This window comes from Peromyscus maniculatus, chromosome X (genome assembly GCF_049852395.1).
Source record: "Peromyscus maniculatus bairdii isolate BWxNUB_F1_BW_parent chromosome X, HU_Pman_BW_mat_3.1, whole genome shotgun sequence".
In the NCBI taxonomy this organism is placed as follows: Eukaryota; Metazoa; Chordata; class Mammalia; order Rodentia; family Cricetidae; genus Peromyscus; species Peromyscus maniculatus.
In genome coordinates, this window is record NC_134875.1 from 123798012 (window position 1) to 123816994 (window position 18983).

General features: G+C 41.3%; 1 protein-coding gene and 1 pseudogene across 1 annotated transcript; both read left to right on the plus strand.

Moving 5' to 3' along the window:
* The window catches only part of LOC107402995 (transferrin receptor protein 1 pseudogene), a 36314-nt pseudogene extending 29308 nt beyond the window's left edge, over positions 1-7006 (plus strand).
* A 6148-nt stretch (positions 7007-13154) lies between these two features.
* LOC102906754 (ubiquitin-conjugating enzyme E2 D2) lies at positions 13155-14016 on the plus strand. The gene has a single exon (XM_042268813.2). It carries the CDS (start codon positions 13515-13517, stop codon positions 13956-13958), a length of 444 nt encoding a protein of 147 aa, XP_042124747.1. The 5' UTR covers positions 13155-13514; the 3' UTR covers positions 13959-14016.
* Positions 14017-18983: the final 4967 nt, after the last annotated feature.

The following is an 18983-nucleotide window of genomic DNA, read 5'->3' on the forward strand; positions in this document are numbered from 1 at the left end:
TGTGCATGTGAATGCAGGTGCCTAAAGAGGTCAGAGGGATCCTCCTGGAGCTAGAGTTACAGGTGGTTGTGAGCCACCTGAAATGAGTGCTGGAAATTGAAGTTGTTCCTTTGGGAGAACAATACATGCTCTTAGTCACTGAGCCATCTCTCTAGGTGCCACCCTCTCCCCAATTTTATTTTATAAAATTGGAATTCCTACCAGGAACATATAAAAGAGGGGCTCATTCCAATATCCTCTCTCATACAAATATTGTTGCTTCTTTTTACATTTTCCCTTATTCCCGTGGCCAAATACAACAGTAGCTGTAGTTTGCTTTGATGTATATTTTCCCAACAACCAGTGATTGGATATTTTTCATAATTACTAGCCATTGAATATATTTTTAAAGTTTTTATGTCTTCTGCTCTTCTTTAAGTGGTCTGTTACTGATTTGTGAATATTAACCTTCTGCCACTTTTTATAACTAATAAGTTATTATAACTAATAAGTTGTTTTTAAGTATTTTTTGAGACAGGGCCTCTCTACATAACCCTAGCTGTCTGGAACTCTTTACAGAGATTCACCTGCCACAGCACACCCCCCATGCAGGAATTAAAAGCATGTGCCACCACACTCGGACCCAAATATATGTTTTATTTCTGAACTATAATTTGTAGCTGCAGAGTTTCTCTCCAGCTCCTGTCAAGCCCCAGCAGTCCCGCAGCCCACTTATAAAATAAACACACAGACTCTTATATTATTTAAACTGTTTGGCCTAATGGCTCAGGCTTTATGTTATCTAACTTTTTTATCTTAAATTAACTCATTTTTATTAATCTATATCTTGCCACGTGGCTCGTGGATTACTGGTACATTACATTTTGCTCCTCATCAGGGCAACTGACAGCATCTCTTTGACTCCACTTTTCTGTTCCCCCAATTCTCTTCTCTGCTAGTCCCGCCTATACTTCCTGCCTGGCTACTGGCCAATCAGCGTTTTATTTATCAATCAATCATAGCAACATATATTTACAGCATACAGGACATCCCACAGCACTTCCCCTTTTCTGTTTTTTCAAAAAGGAAGATTTTAACTTTAACATAGTAAAATTACATATAACAAAACAATTACCAAGTAAGAATTACAGTTACAATATTTAGTCTACTTATAATATCCAGTCGATTTGTATTTGGCAGAATTAAAGAAGATATCCTATCTATCCTATATTTGTGAGTCTAAGGTTTCATATCTAACTTATCTTTTATCATAACTAAGGAAATTATAACTATCTAATCTTTAACTATATCAAAGACCTCAGAAGGATATAATATTACCTGAGAAATGGGAGAAGGACACAAGCAACTTTCGGGAGTCTTGCAAGGGTAGACAGAGACAGCTGGCAGCCTGGACAGTCATCCAAAGTTTTTTGTAAAGTTGGGGCATCTGTCTTCAGCCCACAGGCCTAGAGTCTCTCAGTCACTTTTTTCTGTGTCCTGTAGAATGTATGGCAGTTTCCTCTGTAAAACAGGAACCTGAAGGACCATTTTGTCAAGCAAAGTTCAGTGGTCACCTTTCTATGGGTCCTGCATGTCCAGTTGATCAAGCAGTCCAGGCAAGAACAGTTTCTTGCCCAAATGGCTATTTTTGCCAAGGTGAAGATAAACTCCATATGGAGTGTTTTTGATACCCATTCTCCTCTCTGAAGTAAATCGGTGCTGCTAGGAGCAGATATGTCTCACTGTCCAGAAAGTCTAAATTTTTAAAACATTTTAAATGTCATATTCTGTAGGTCTTTGAAGTACTTAAAGATTACCTGTCTATCTGAAATATATCTATGTATACCTAGAAAACAAGACTGGGGTTGGGGATTTAGCTCAGTGGTAGAGTGCTTGCCTAGCAAGCACAAGGCCCTGGGTTTGGTCCTCAGCTCTGGAAAAAGGAAAGAAAAGAAAAGAAAAGAATATGACTGTAAGTTTGACTATCATAGAAGACTATTAATTTGTATTTTTTAATTATCCATTACAATCTAAATGAGTTACATAAACATAATACCTCAAACAAGAGTAGAAATATACATACAGTATAACAAAATTAATTTTAAATTTGTATCAATAAACTAAAATCCATAGCAATGTAAAACATTTTTAAACAAGTTGTTGATCTTTAAAAGTAGGTTTAACAATCTATCCTTTTATCCTATCATATCTATATCCTATATATCTATATTATATCCCCCTTTCTTCTTTTAGAAAGATATTGTATTTATAATTAACCTGTTTTAAATAAAAATATTGGTTTTTCTCTGTCCCACACCAGAGGGATCTTCTGATATGGGACATAAGAATCTCTCAAACTTTTTTTTAGAAATATGTTTGGGTTTAGAGAAGAAGTGAGCCAATTTCATCTTTAAAGCCAACTTGGTATATTTGGGAATTTTGGGCGTAGTTTTTTATATTATTTTTTGTTGGATGGGGGTGCTGTATTCTTATGGGGACATAAAGAAAATTTTAGGATTATGGAGTAGTCCATGAGGGTGTATTGTCTGAGCCAGTTGCCTTGAAATTGCTTTGGATGTTGGATCATCTGGGCCATGGTGTCATTAGAGACCTTTTAGGGGGTCTTGGCTGGTCAAACCTGATGAATCTTAATCTGGAACAAATCTACAGCCTCTGGCTTTCTGTGGAAACAAAAGCAGAGCCTCCTTTTTAAAGCAACATATCCTTATATCCAAATTTTGAAGTCAAGGTACATATTGGCTTAACTCAACAGCTTTTACACTCAAATGTCTTTTTCTTTCTTTCTTTCTTTCTTTCTTTCTTTCTTTCTTTCTTTCTTTCTTTCTTTCTTTCTTTCTTTCTTTCTTTTTTTTTTTTGGTTTTTCGAGACAGGGTTTCTCTGTGTAGCTTTGCGCCTTTCCTGGAACTCGTTTGGAGACCAGACTGGCCTTGAACTCACATTATCCTCCTGCCTCTGCCTCCTGAGTGCTGGGATTAAAGGCGTGCGCCACCACTGCATGGCAGTTTTAATTTTCTTTCTTTCTTTCTCACTTTCTCACTTTCTTTCTTTTCTTTTCAAAGATTTATTTCTTTATTATGTACACAGTGTTCTGTCTGCACACCAGAAGAGGGCGCCAGATCTCATTATAGATGGTTGTGAGCCACCAGGTAGTTGCTGGGAATTGAACTCAGGACCTCTGGAAGAGCAGCCAGTGCTCTTAACCACTGTGCCATCTCTCCAGCCCAGTTTTTATTTTCTTATCCTTCAAATAATTATAGTATCTCCTAGAATTAGTACATCAGTTATATTTGAATCTCAAGACCCATGAATGTTACTCACAGAATTATACTGTCTTTACATCCCCCACTGTAAGTATAGAAGGCTTTCACTTTCCACATCTGTGCTAGCTAGTTTGGGGGGGGGGTTGTTTTTGTTGGTTTGTGGTTTTTTTGTTGTTTGTTTGGTTTTTGTCAACTCAACACAAGTTAGACTCGTCTGAGAAGAAGAAACCGTAATTGAGCATATGCCACCATCAGATTGTCCTGTACGAAAGCAAGTGGGGCATTTTCTTGATTGATAATTAATGTGGAAAGGCACAGCCCAATGTAGGTGATATCACACCTGGCAAGTGGTCCTGGGTAGTATAAGAAAGCAGGCTGAACAAGCCATTGGGAGCAAGCCATTAAGCAGAGTTTCTCCATGGCCTCTACTTCAATTCTTGTTCCCAGGTTCCTGGTTTGAGTTCTTGCCTTGGCTTCCTCTGATGATGTACTGTAGTCTGTAAGTCAAATAAATCCTCTCCTCCCCATGTTGCTTTTGGTCATGGCATTTTATCACAGCAATAGAAAGCAAACTAACAACCATCCCAATGCTTGATTTTATTAGTCTTTTTTTTTCTTGAATGACTAGGGATGAAACCCAGGGCCTCATGCATGCTATGTGTTTCACCACTTAACTACAGCTCTAGCTAATGTCAGTCTTTAATTGTAGCTATTGTAGTACATACAGTGATACTATAATGTAGATTTACATTATCCTGATGATTGTGATGGTCTCTTCTGAACTTCTTTGACAAACCATTGTTCAGATCTTTTATCTGTTATTACTTTGTTTCTTCTTTTCTCATTGTACACCAAATTTTCTTTACATACTTTTTGTTCGTTGGTGATTTGTTGTTGTTCTTGTTGTTGTTGTTTTTGAGATAGGATTTCCTAGTGTTTCTCTGGCTGTCCTGGAACTCACTATGTAGACCAGGCTGGGCTCAAACTCAGAGATTGGCCTGACTCTGCCCCCAGAGTGCTGAATTAAAGGTGTGCACTACCAGGCCTGGCTCTTTATATACTTTCAAAGGAAGTCCATTAGCCAACCTATTGTCCTGCTTCTTTACTCTTCTTTCTTTCATTTTTCTTTTTCTTTCTTTTTTTCTCTTTCTTTTCTTTTCTTTTCTTTTTTTTTTTTTTTTTTGAGGCAAGGCCTGACTCTGTAGCCATGGTTATGCTGTAACTCTCTATGTAGACCAAGAAAGCCTCCAACTCACAGAGATCTGCCTCCCAAATCCTGAGATTAAAGGGTTGCACCACCACACCCAGCCTTTTACTAATCTTTCTGTTTGTTCTTTTATGGGCTGCATTTTGGTGGTTTGTATAAGAAATCTTTGTCCAACAAAGAACACAATGATTTCTCTTTTTTCAAACTTTAAAAAAAAATTACTAATTTTTCACACAATGTATTTTGATCATATTCTTTATTTTTCCCCAACTCCTTCCAGATATCTTCCAACTCCTAACCCAACCAACTTCATGTACTTTCTCTTTTAAAAAGCAAATAATAATGATAAAAATAAATAAAAATATCAAAAACAATAAAACACACAAAAAATGAAAATCAAAACAGATATTCTGAATTTAAAAAAGAAAACAAAATCAGTAAGACAAAAAAAAATACACCTCCTAAAAGAACTAAAAGTACACAATAAAACATAGGGTCCATTTTGTGTTGGACAACTACTCAAAGACTTACCCAACACTGCTTGGGTGACCAAGAACCTGAGACTAGATAGCCAAGGGACCTAGGGTAAAACCAAATACTATTGGTCTAAAAAAAGAAAAAAAGTAGTGATGAAATGACTCCTAATGACATTCTACTATACTAACAGATAAGTACCTGGTTCAGCCATCATCAGAGAGGTTTCCTCCTTCTGCAGATGGGAACAAACATAGAGACACACAGCCAGACATTACACAGAGAGTGAGGGACCTTGGAACACTCAGGCCTAATTGGGATGTGTCCATCAAATCTCTCCACTGAGGGTTCAGGGAACCCCATGGAAAAGGAGGCAGAAAGATCCCTGATTCTTGGTGGGTGGGTTTGACAAAGACACCCATTTAGTGCTGAGTGCTCCAAAATCTCCCACTCTCTGCACATTGTCCAGTTGTGGATCTCTTGGTTAAATACCACCTACTGCAAGAAAAATTCTCCCTGAAAAGGGTTGAATGACGCTCAGATCCACGGCTATAGAAATATGCCAGCAGAGTTATTCTGTTGCTATGTTCCATTAGCAGAATAGTAGAATTTCCCCTAGGTTCATAATCTATCTATTCTCAGGTTCTTGGCCACTTGAAGGTGTCAGATATGAGTTCCTTCTCACAGAGTAGGCCTTAAATCCAATTAAAAAGTGGGTGATATAATATTTGTGCCACTATTGAAACAGAATATCTTGTAGGCAGGATTCCATTGTAGGTCACAGGATTTTCTTCTGTCTTCTCTTTCGGAATTTTAAAGTTTTAGGTTTTCTATCTAGGTCTATGAACCATTTTGAGTTAATATTTTAATATGATATAAAGTATGTTTGTGGTTTGTTTCTAAAATATTTATTTAAAATTAGATTATTTATCACATTTTGACTTTTGTCAAAAATCACTTGTTCTAAGTTAGACATGGTGTTACAAGCCTATAATCTTAACACTATAGAAACTGAAGTAGGAGGAACATGAGTTTGAGGCCAGCCTGGGCTACATAGCAAGATTCTTTAAAAGTCACTTGTCCAGAAGGAAGAAAGCAGAAAGGCAGGCATTCGGGAGACTCGACCTTTCCTAAGGGACTGATGGTGTAGACAGCTAGGGTAAAGCATCCAATTAATGGGAAATCTCTCTATCAAGACAGCAACTGGATTAGCAAAGTTGAAAAGCTCTCCTTGACAATGCTGCTTTCCCTTTTCTGGTATATTCTGGAATCCCAGCAGTTTCTTTCTGGTTTTGTTAGGATGAGGACTATCCTTATTCAGGCACTACTTTGGATATCTATAATCAATTGATTGACAAAGTTCCTCAGCTGAACAAAATGTTTCTTGCAGCAGCTGAAGTAGCTGGTCAGTTCATTATTAAACTTACCCATGAAACTGAACTGAACCTGGACTATGAAATGTATAACAACAAAATACTGGCATTTGTGAAGGATCTGAACCAGTTCAGAGCAGATATCAGGGTGATGGGTCTGAGTCTACGTGGCTGTATTCCACTCATGGAGACTTCTTCCATGCTACATCTGGACTAACGACTGAATTCCACAATGCTGAGAAAACAAACAGATTTGTCATGAGGAAAATCAATGACCGTATTATGAAAGTGGAATATCACTTCCTGTCACCCTACATCTCTCCAAGAGAGTTTCCTTTCCAACACATCTTCTGGGGCTCTGGCTCTCACACTCTCCCAGATTTAGTGGAGAACTTGAAGCTTTGTCAGAGAAATATTAGTGCTTTTAATGAAACACTCTTCAGAAACCAGTTGGCCCTATCTACTTGGACTATTCAGGGAGTTGCAAATGCCCTCTCTGGTGACATTGGGGATATTGAGTTTTAAATGTAATATAAGTAAGAGCAGGGTAGTCTGTTTCTAGACTTGTACTGGTTGCGCTAAATTTTCATTAGAGCTCTAATCTAATGTTAGAATTCTACCAAATCTTGATACTAAATGTCTTTAGGCAGCAGCTTTTAGGTGCAGGGTTGGACCTACACTTCAAGTTCCAGTGGATAACACTTTCCATGTTATGATAGCGTCTCAGATTATCTTTAGAATTTTGAGTCCTTTGTAATAACTTCCTCTTTGCATTATGGTCATGAAAATGTCGGAACCAATTGTAAGAACATTGCTCTAGTCCTGAGGGCATCAGCTGGTATTTTTTGAGGTGGGAGGAAGAGGGATGCTGAGGGTTAATGGGGTAGCTGGGTGTGAGTCCCCATCTTCATCTGATTCTCACTGGGATTCTCCAGATGAGCTGTGTGCCCTTAAGGATTATCTGGTTTCCATTTCCTAAATTAGACAGTTACTTTCAGAAGAGATGGGGTGTATCTGCCAGGGGGTTGAAATAGGTCCTTCTGCTGATGAGAGAAGTTTGTCTGCCCACTGCAAGAATAAGCCTTACTGGTTAACCTTACATTATTTAGGATGAGGAAACCAGAAGCCAAAGACTTCACATTCTTTCTCCTGGCATCTGCCCAGTAGTGTTTAGTTCTTTGTTTTGTTTTGTTTTGTTTTTTTCCCGACATTTTCTGAAAAAGAACAAGTTGTAGACTCAGTTTGTCAGACTTTAAAGAACACGCTGCCAAATTTTGGCCAAAGTGTTAGTCTTTGGGAGAAGCTTTCTATCATTTTGGCACTGAGATATTTATTGTTTATTTATCAGTAACAGCGTTCACTATAAATAGTGGGGTTTTTTTCATAGAAGATAATTATCGGAAGCAGTGCCTTCCATAATTATGGCAGTTATACTGTCGTTTTCTTTTAATAAAGCAGCATCTTCTAATAAGACCCAACAGATACTGGAAGTTTTGCATTTATGGTCAGCACTTGCCAATTTAGGAGAAAGTCACAAGCCAGTGGGTTATAAGACAAGAACTAGAAGAGAATTGGATGTAAGAGAGATTTCTAATCCAGACAGACTTTTAACTGTCCAGAAAAAAAGATAGTTCTCCTAGGTGCAGTGAGTTGTTGCCAAGTTAAAGATAAATGCCATTTAAAGGCTGTGGTAGTACTTACATATGCAAAATTTTACAGCTCAATTTATTCAAGATGTAACTCAAACTCAATTTTGCAAAATTTCCAGTACCTTTGTCACAAACTTAACTCACATTATCGGGAGTAGTGTCTTCCATAATGTATAAAGAACAAGGTAGTTTTTGCCTACCACAGTGTCTATATTGGAGACAGTGATCTCCATATGTTACACTAAGGGTGTACATAATTATCGGGAACAGTGTTTCCCATAATTTTCTTCATGCAATGACATCTTCAAAGCTTGAAGATTGTTAGTATCTAACATTAATTCCCAACTTTTTGTAACTCCTTAATTTTAGTTGCAGAAACATTTGTGTCATTAAGCATTTGGTGGGTAAATTCAACTGCTGTACAACAAAATCATTATTTTCAAGATCCTTTTTCCCCCCAATTTAATGTGGGTGTTTTGTTATCTCTGGTTTCTCAAGATTTTCTGTTTATGGAATAGAAGTATACATTTGTAATGTATGCTGGTAATAAATGAATTGAACTATCTCCCTTTATTTGCATGTTATTTCCTAAATGTAGTTCAAGCAGGTTTGAATTGGCTTAAAGTAAGGGAAGTTTGGAAGGTAGAGAGTAGGAAATAAAGGGTGTTGGGAAACAAACAAACAAACAAACAAAACAAAAAAAGTCACTTGTCCAGAAATAGAATTTCTAGAATGGTGGAATTAGGACCTCATCAAATCCTTTCCTCCTAAGACTATATAAACTATATAAACATTTGTTCAAAACAAGCATTTTAGAACACTGGAAATTCACCAAAGGCACAACTAATTGGAAAGTGTTTATTGATGGGAAAACTAAAAAGCATTAGTAAGAATTGACATTTAAACCTGAAACTGCCTTCCATTCTCTGTTCAATGGCATGAAAGCTGTTACCAAGTATTTGAAAAGAGTAACATTACAGCTTCCTGAGACTGCAAAGCTGAATTAATCAACAGTCCAGAGGAAAAAAATCAGTAGAGAGTCGGGCAGTGGTGGTGCACGCCTTTAATCCCAGCACTGGGAGGCAGAGCCAGGCGGATCTCTGTGAGTTTGAGGCCAGCCTGGTCTACAGAGCAAGATCCAGGACAGGCTCCAAGGCTACACAGAGAAACCCTATCTCAAAAAACAAAAACAAAAACAAAAACAAAATCCAGTAGAGAGGAAAAGCAATAATAAGCATTGATAAGTTCCCTTATATCTTAGGGGATGTGGTAGGCTTTGTTTATAATCTTAAAATATTGAAGAGGGCCTGTTAGTGACTCACCTAGTGACAAGTTTCAGGACTTGTCTTAGGGTTACTATTGCTGTGATAAAACAAAATGACCAATGCAACTTGGAGAGGAAAGGGTTTATTTGGCTTACACTTCTACAGCACTGTTCATCATTGAAGGAAGTCAGGACAGGAACTCAAACAGGGTAGGAACCTGGAGGCAGGAGCTGATGCAGAGGCCATGGAGGAGTGCTGCTTACTGGCTTTCTCTCTATGACTTCCTCAGCCTGCTTTCTTATAGAACCAAGGACCACTAGCTAAGGAATAGCACCACCCACCATGGGCTGGGCCCTTGCTCATTGATTGCTAATTGAGAAAATGCCTTACAGCTGGATCTCATCATAGGCTCCTTCATTTTTGTCACCAAAATAATAGAGCTGAGAAAGATTTGTGAAAACAACCAACGTGGAGCTGATATTTCCCATGAGCATTGGGGGTGCTGGCTAGACCATAACCCCACCTCCATTTCTCAAGGTGAGCCATGGTATCCCAACTCCAGCTGCTCAGCATCCCCCAGAATACACTGCTGGTCTAGGGAAGGGTCCCTGGAGTTAGCCTCCTTGGGTCCTCAGCTTAGGAATATAGGGCTTGCTTTGTGGGTGGGTGGCAGAGGTCTCATGTGGTTTGAAGGAAATATACTTCTGAAGAAAAATAAAACTGCAGTTGGGTTTGTTACTGTGGTGTGCTTTCTTATACAGTCCAGGACCATCTGCCCAGGAGTGGCTCCACCCACAGTGAACAGGCCCCTCACTCATCAACCATCAATCAAGAAAATGCAAGACAGGCTTACCCACAGGCATTTTCTCAATTTAGGTTCCCTCTTCCAAAGTGACTCTAGCTTATTTAAAAAAAAAAAAAAACCTACCCAGGACAGGAGGTAAGAGAACAAACTCAAATGAGTGGAAGGGAAAAACAGAATGAAAGGAAATAAGAAGGAAGAAAAGACTACAAAGTTCAAGGAAGTTAGTGGAGGGAAAGAACAGAAAGGAAGTAAAGGATGAGAAGGGAAAGGATGGAGAGTTGGAGGCAGAGAAAAGAAGAGAAGGGAAGAACATTAACAGAAGATGGAGTAAGTGAAGAGAGTGTGGGCAAATGAAAGGGATGGAAAGGAAAGTAGAATGGTTAAGGAAAGAAAGAAAGTGAAGACCCAGGAAAGGGGAGCATTGGAAAGGGGGAAGGAAAGGAGAGCAGTGGAGAGGGGGCAAGAGATGGAGTGGAAAGGGAAGAAAAAGGTATAGAAAGGAGAGTAAAAACAAAAGAGAGGTAAAGAGAGGAAGAGAAGAAAACCAAAGAATTAGAAGTGGAGGTAAGTGAAGAGGGTTAACTGGAATAATGGAAAATAGTATAAATAAAAGAAGTAAATAAATATGAAGGGAAGGCTATAAAAGCAAAGAAAGTAAGTGGATGGGAGGGAAGGGCATCGAAGGGATGAGGGAAGGAAGAAGTGGGAAGAATGTACAGAAAAGAAAAGGAAGACAAGAGAACGAAAAGGATGGGGAGGGAAGACAAAGAAAAGGAGGATGCCAGGGAAAGAGTCAAAGGCCGAGAAAAGAGGGAAAGGAAGTTAGTAGAAGAGAACTTGAAAGTGTCAGTAAATGAAGGGAAGCGACAGAGGGGAGGAGGGTGGAGGGAAGGCAGGGGAAAGAAAGTGCCAGGAAGCCTAGAAAAAAGGCTTTCTCATAAGGTGCACTCCCTCCTCTGTGACCCCTCTAGGCTTCCTCGCACTTTCTTGGCCTTTGACTCTTTCCCTGGCATCCTCCTGATTCTTCCCTTTCCACTCCATCTCTTGCCCCCTCTCCACTGCTCTCCTTTCCTTCCCCCTTTCCAATGCTCCCCTTTCCTTAACCATAGCTTCCAACCCTGCAAGGTTAGCATCCAAGGAAGTGGAAAGGTAGTAAAGGAAATGGAATGAAAGGCAAGAACAGGAATGGAAGAGAAATGTGGGAACCAGAAAAGGTGAAGTGCAAGAAAGGAAATGGGACAGACAAGGAAGGCAAAGGAATAGAGAAAGAGAAGAATGTGGGAGAAAGGGGGAAAGAGGGAAGGAGGGAAGGGAAGGAAAGACAGGGTTGGAAGCTATAGGACAGGACTGGAAGGAAAGAGAGTGAAAGAAAAGGGAAAGTGGAGGACATGAAGAAAGGGAAGAGAAGGGGCAGGAAGCCCATCTTTCAGTGTTCCATGACTTACAGTCTTTGGGTTCTTGGTTTTGTGGGGGTTTTTGTTTTTGTTTGTTTGGTTGGTTGGTTTGGTTTGGTTTGGTTTGGTTTGGTTTGGTTTGGTTTTTTTGAGACAGGGTTTCTCTGTGTAGCAGTCCTGGCTGTCCTGAAACTAGTTCTGTAGACTAGGCTGGCCTTGAATTCACAGAGATCCGCCTGCCTCTGCCTCCTAAATGTTGGGATCAAAGATGTGTGCCACCACTTCCTGATCCAGTTTTGTGTTGTTTTTTAAAATTTGTTTTAATTATTATCACATATGTCCATGGAGGGATCTGAACTCTTGTCCTCTAAGTATGTGCTTTTAACCACTGTGCCATCTCTCCAGCCTCGATTTTCTTTTTCTAAAATCAATTATTTCTTGCCTTTTATATTTTGTATGTGTATGGATATTTGGTCTGCATATGTGTCTGCGCATCACATGTGTGCCTGATGGGTGCTTGCTGAGGCCATCAGAGGTGGTCCAGTCCCCTGGGACCGGAGTTACAGGTTGTTGTTAGATCTGAATGAAAATCCCAAGCAACCCAAAGGACAGGTCCACTAACTAGGTCCAAAATGACAGTCTGCTCAGCGCACACCAGGCTGATTATAGACTTGCTGGCAGATACTTTCTGCATTCCTTGGGAACCTGTGAGTCAGGTTTCTGTCTGTCAGGAAGAGTCACTTCCCTCTGTTCCCTTAGATGAGGCTTCTCGCTCCCTATTGACATGTACCTATGGTGCATATCAAAGCTGGTGCTAGCTAGCCTCTGGTCCCTATTCACACACATTCACACATCTCAAAGACTGCTTCAGCATCCTGGCTCTTCACATCTCCTCCTGTACCCTAATAATCTCCCAGGCAGCTCCAATTCACGGACTTGCCCCACCCCTCGGCTACTCATCCTTCTTATAACCCGAATGATTTTTCCATAACTCCCATCTCTCTATACCACCCCACATACCCTTGGAAGTTTGAGATAAACTTTTCCTTTTCCACTTACAAAGTGGCCATTTTAGTGGTTTCTTTACTGTGGCCCTCACTTAGAGGTGTGAGCCACTATGTGAATGCTGGGGATCGAATCCAGGTCCTGTGGAAGAACAATCAGTCTTTTCAACCCCTGATCAATCTTTCCAGGCCCTGTTTTCCTTTGAGATTCAGTTCTATGTTGTTTCACACTGATCTCCACATCAACCTTTTGCTTAGTGCTCTTAAGTATCCTGACTACATTTGTTTGGAAGGTCATTATATTTTTCATTTCCAAAATTTCCCTTGTTTCTTAAAATTTGTATCTTATGTTTGCTGATGCCTTCTTTGTTGAAACTTTTTATCATTTATTTCAAGTTTGTTCATATTTGCACCCTGGGACAATTTTATAATGTATGTTTCCACATTTAAAAATAATTCTAAGATCCCCCTTGGCGGCCGCGGCTACGCCGGTGCCGGCACGTAAGGTCCTCGCCGGGGCGGCCGGTATCCCTCCGCCGCCGGCCCGGCCCGGCCCTCCCTCCCTCCCCGGCCCGTCAATCCGGGAGCCTCCCGACCTGCCCCTCGGCCTGGGCCCACCCGGCGCTCTGGCGGCCCCACCCCGGCGGCGCCTGCCTGCCCGCCCGCGCGTCTCTTAGTCCACCTGCACCCGGCAGGAAAGCAGCCTTCCCCGGCTCGGCGGCCCGTGAGGCGCTCGGCGAGCCCGGAGCGTGGGGAGGCTCTTCCTCCCTGGCGGAGGGATCCACAGCGGCCGAGGAGGCGGCGCCGAGCCTGCGAGGAAGAGGCAGCTATGGCGGCGGTGGCTGTGGCAGCAGCGCATAAAAGGGCCGCCGTCGGGTGATGCGGTGACCGCTGCGGCAGGGCCCAGAAGCTGAGCGGGCCTCGGCCCTCAGCTCGTCGGATCCGCGCTCCGGAGCTCCCGGTCTTCTCGGGGCCGACTCGCGGCCGCTCGGGTGGTCTCAGCCCCCCCCTCGCCCCTTCCCCGTCCCTCCCTCCCCCGTCCCCGTCCCCGCCCCGGGGGCCCGTCGCCACCGTTCCCCACTATGGCTCTGAAGAGAATCCACAAGGAATTGAATGACCTGGCCCGAGATCCTCCAGCACAGTGTTCAGCAGGTCCTGTTGGAGATGATATGTTTCATTGGCAGGCTACAATAATGGGGCCAAATGACAGCCCCTATCAGGGTGGAGTGTTTTTCTTGACAATTCATTTCCCAACAGATTACCCCTTCAAACCACCTAAGGTTGCATTTACAACAAGAATTTATCATCCAAATATTAACAGTAATGGCAGCATTTGTCTTGATATTCTGCGGTCACAGTGGTCTCCAGCACTAACTATTTCAAAAGTACTTTTGTCCATCTGTTCTCTGTTGTGTGATCTCAATCCAGATGATCCTTTAGTGCCTGAGATTGCTCGGATCTACAAAACAGATAGAGAAAAGTACAACAGAATAGCTCGGGAATGGACTCAGAAGTATGCGATGTAATTAAAGAAATTATTGGGTAACCTCTACAAATAAAGCTAGGGGAACTCTGAAAGAGAAAGTCCTTTTGATTTCCATTTGACTGCTTTCTATGAGCCCACGCCTCATCTTCCCCTGTGCACATGTTTACCTGACACAGCAGTGCTGCGTGTTGTACATACGTGGAACAACAAACTAGAAATACTGTACTTCTGTACCAACATTGCCTCCTAGCAGAGAAGTGTGTGTGTGAGAAGCCAATTCCCCGGGCGTGACCTAGGTGTGAGACTAAAAGCTTTCCTTATTGACCTAAATTTGGATAATGGCAAGATGTGAGGGGTAGTGGGTACACAGTGTGTGCTTGGATATGAGGAAAAAAACTCCAGTGACCCGTAGGAGATTGTTCTTAAGTGGAATCCATCTAATCTCAAACAGTCAAACAAAGTAGGGTAAAGAAGAAGCTGTTTCTGTGTTCATTTCACCCTGAAGGACCTACAGCTTAGGTAAAGGCTATGACCAAACAGATTAAACTCTGCCTGCGTGCTGTATTTTAAGGTCTAAGTTTAACTGAAGAACATTTCAATGGACTGGAGCTGTTAGTACATAAAGTGTAGTGGGCCTTGTTCCCAACACTTTCACATCGCCCTGCCCTTTCAGCCTTCTTCATTTTAGTCCCTTTCCATAATCTTTGGTTTGTATGTGGTTTCTCAGTTAATACATAGCTAATAGCTCTTATTTTTCTTATGTTTGTAACTGCTTTAGGCCTATTTCGATGTAAGGGTGAAAATTCATTTGATGGAAATACTTGTGTATATTTAAAGACCCAGTTGCTCCTCTGGAGCTTGTACGTAAGAATGATTAATCTGTGTAATAAACTGATTACTACAGTCATTACATATAATTTTGTGTGAATAGGCTTTTTTGATTTAAAAACTTTGTCTAGCTAAGATTAGTGGTGGATTTTTCCTCACCCCCTGAAATGTTTTCATTTATATTTGTTGCATTTCAAAATCATGAAACAATTCCAGTTTACATAGTAAAAAAGATATGAGAGTAATTTTACTAAACAAGATAGAGGCATAAGCTTAAAGGCATTTTCATGAAACTTATATGTGCACCATTCCAGGAACATGACTGTTAAACTAAATAAATTTTCTTTGTTAATGAAACTGAGCAGCATTTCACCAAAACCTTGTGATATTCTCTTGGTACATAGGACACAGAACACAAAGGTGTTGCTGTTTGATAAGTTAAGCCTCTGTGATTGTAATTATAAAAGAAAACTGACCAAACCTGGGAAACATGAGCACAATCTTGTATTGGAGAGTAATTACTTTGCACTAACATTTGCAGGATGTTCATTGGTTTGAAATTGTACTGTATGTGGCTTTTTGAAGTCTTCCCTTGACTCTAGTAAAATGTAGTTTGAAATATGTAAAAGAAAAAAAAGAAAAAAAGAGAAAAAAGAAAAAAAAATTCTAAATAATTTTGGTGTCCACATGTATTTTCCATTTAATTTGGAGTCTTTCTGATTTGTAATAAGATGCAGTGATATTCTTTTTTATTATCATTGCTCTAAAGAACATATAAAATATTGGGTTTTATGGAATTTTCATACATAAATACCATTTTGTTCATGTTACCTCCAAAGCACCTTCCCTCTGCGCTGTCTGGTCCCCTTTCTTCCCTCAAATAGTCCCCCTCCTGCTTTCATGTCACACACACACACACACACACACACACACACACACACACACACACACACACGTTTTTTTAAGATCGTGAAACTTCTAAAGAGGCCATAATAGTCATTGTATATGAAAGATAGGGAGTAGGACTACAAAACAACCAGGCATTAAAAGGACAACCAAAACACAAAACAAAAAAAAATCACCCAAACAAAGACAAGCAAAAATCAGGAATACCATAATCCCAGTATAGGACCATCAGAATCTAGGCATCATCATAGAGACCAGTCACTCTTCTGGTGACTAGAGAGGGTTCAACAGAGTGATGGAGCTGATCAAGCATCAGCAGACATCTCTATGAGGACTCATGAGAGTCAAAAGCATCATGCTGAGGTGGCTAATGTGACATCATTTAAAATGACGAGTTGTTGTTATTGTTTTATTTTGTTTTTACCATGGTGAGGTCTAATAAAGGCTGGAGTTCCTGAGGTTAGTACACTGCTCTAGGGGACAAGTAAACATCAGCATATGCAGAGATAGATGGGTAAAAGGGCTAATAGTGTGATAAAGACTGTTTTATGTGTATGTGTGCAGCATGTGTCTAGGTGAGCATGTGTATGGAGGCCAGAGGTCAACCTCTGATGTCAGTCCTCAATTTTTTTTATTAAGAAACTGTTTTCATTCATTTTACATACCAAAGATCCCCCTCTCCCCTCCTCCTACCCCCTCAGCCTCCCCCTCCCATCCCACCCACCACTCCCCGCCACAAGAAGGCAAGAGCCTCCCATGGGGAGGCACATCCAGTAGAGGCAAGTCCAAGCCCTTCTCCCTGCCTCAAGGCTGCAGCAAGGCATCCCATCATAGGTAGTGGGCTCCAAAAAACCTTCTCACACACCAGGGATGGATTCTGATCCTACTGCCAGAAGGCCCTCCAAGCAGATCAAACTACACAACTGGCTCTCCACGAAGAGGGCCTAGTCCAGTTCCATGCAGGCTCCACAGCCATTGATCCAACTTTCATGAGTTCCCACTAGTTTGGTTTGGTCATCTCTGCAGGTTTTCCCATCATGATCCTGATGCCCTTGCTCATAGAATTTCTCTTCTCTCTCTTTAACTGGACTCCTGGAGCTCAGCCTGGTGCTTGGCTGTAGATCTGTGCATTTGCTTCCATAAGTCATTGGAGAAAAGCTCTGTGATATCAGTCCTCGATTTAAAAAATTTTTAGTGTGTGTGTGTGTGTGTGTGTGTGTGTGTTGCTTGTTAATGAGTGCACCTGTGCCATGGTGCATCTATGGAGCTCAGAGTACAATTTGCATGAGTTGGTTCTCTCCTACCATGTGGGTCTTAGGGACCAAACCCAGCATTAATATTACAAGTACACACCACCATGCTGGTCTTTTATATGAGTGTTAGGGATCAAACTCAGGTCCTCCTCATGCTTTTGAGGCAATCATTTAACCAATGGAGCTATCTCCTCGGTCCTAAGACAAACTACATTTAGTAGTAGCTAATAGCTAACTAGCAAAGAAAGATTAAAGGTTAATGTGGAGTAGGTATACACTGGGCTAAGTTTTCATGAAGATCAAACACTGTACCTATATATAAGTTTAGCAGACATAGCAGAAACACTAATATACAATGGAAGATGTTTCTATTAAGAAACATGAAAGTTGGGCAGTGGTGGCGCTTGCCTTTAATCCCAGTACTTGGGAAGCAGAGGCATACCGATCTCTGAGTTAAGGCCAGCCTGGTCTACCGAGCTAGGTCCAGAACAGACAAGGCTACACAGAGAAACCCTGTCTCAGAGAGAAAGGCGGGGGGGGGGGGGGGGGGACCGGGAGATGGTGGCACACTCCTTTAATCCCACTTTAATTTCAGCACTCAGGAGGCAGGGGCAACATTGTCTATAGACAGCCAGGGCTACAGAGTAACCCTGTCTCAAAAAACCAAAAAGGAAAGAAGGAAGGAAGGAAGGAAGGAAGGAAGGAAGGAAGGAAGGAAGGAAGGAAGGAAGGAAGGAAGGAAGGAAAGAAGGAAGGAAAAGGAAAAAGAAGGAAGGAAAGAAACATGAGACAGATATTTTAACTAAGAAATATGAGGCAGCTGACATGTTGAGCCTAATAGGCAGTGGTAGGCTGTGAAGTACAGAGCATGCTCAGTGCTAGGGCACTACTACATTTGTAATTGGGCTTGTAAGAGTTAAAGACCCTATAATTCATGATGAGCAAGGTGAGGCTAATGTGGACTCTGCTACTGAGTTAGGCGCTTGTAGAGGTCAAAATCTCTGCTTTGAACGTGGGGTTTGTAAAGCTCAGTTGGGAGAGTGCTATAGCCGAGTGTGCACAAAGGCTTGAGTTTGATCTCCAGAAGCACATGAAAACTGGGTGTGGTGGCACATGCCTGTAATCCCAGCAATTATGGGGTAGAGGCAAGAAGAACAGGAGTTCAAGGTTGTCCTCAGCAAGTTTGAGGCCAGCCTAGGCAACAGGAGACCCTATCTCAAAAAAGAAAGTTGGGGAGCCAGCAACAATATGGCTCATAAGATAAAGGTGCTTGTTGCCAAGCCTGCCAAGCCTGAGTTCAATCCCTGGGAGGGGAGAACAAGCTTGTTGTCCCCAAACATCCCATGTGTGTTGTGGCTTACACTCCCCAACACAGTAAATAAATATAACACATTGTGGGGGGCTTTGGGATGTTGAAAACACCCTACAGTTTCAAGGCATGGTGGCACACACCTGTAATTCCAGAATTTAGGAAGTAAAGGAAGAAGGACCTCAACTATACAGTAAGTTCAGGCCCAGCATGGGCTATATGAAACTAAAAATTAAAAAAAAAAAAGACAGGGCAAAAAAGATGGCTCAGTGGATGAAGATGCTTTACCCTGACAACCTATGCTCAATCCCCAGGACCTAGGTGGCAGATCTGATTCCCCAAAATTGTCCTTTGACCTCCACAAATGTTCTGGCACATGCACATAAGTGCACACTAAATAAATAAACAAATAAATAAATGTAATAATTTAAACACAGAACCCCAACTGTACAGTTTGCTAATGTAGGATCAGCAGCAACCATAATGAAAACTAAAGTGGGTAAGTAGATTCTACTGGGGCCTAAACAAGCCAATGACACTGTCTCTATGGTTAATGGGTAGGGATTTAGGTAACTGGAGAGCAGCATACTTGGAGCCAATGTGCTATACTGAAAGCACAGTGGACAAATAGCAGTGGCATGACATGTAGGGCGCAAACACTGTGGGGCAACTCAACAGGTCAAAAATATGAGACCAGTAGCCAGCCAGAAAAGCTGAAGGTTGCCATGTGGCCCACAGACACCATATTTCTCAATAAAACAAACAAAAA

Bases quoted from the DNA above. Each gene is read 5' to 3' on its own strand.
- LOC102906754 (XM_042268813.2), top strand. From the start codon at position 13,515: ATGGCTCTGAAGAGAATCCACAAGGAATTGAATGACCTGGCCCGAGAT.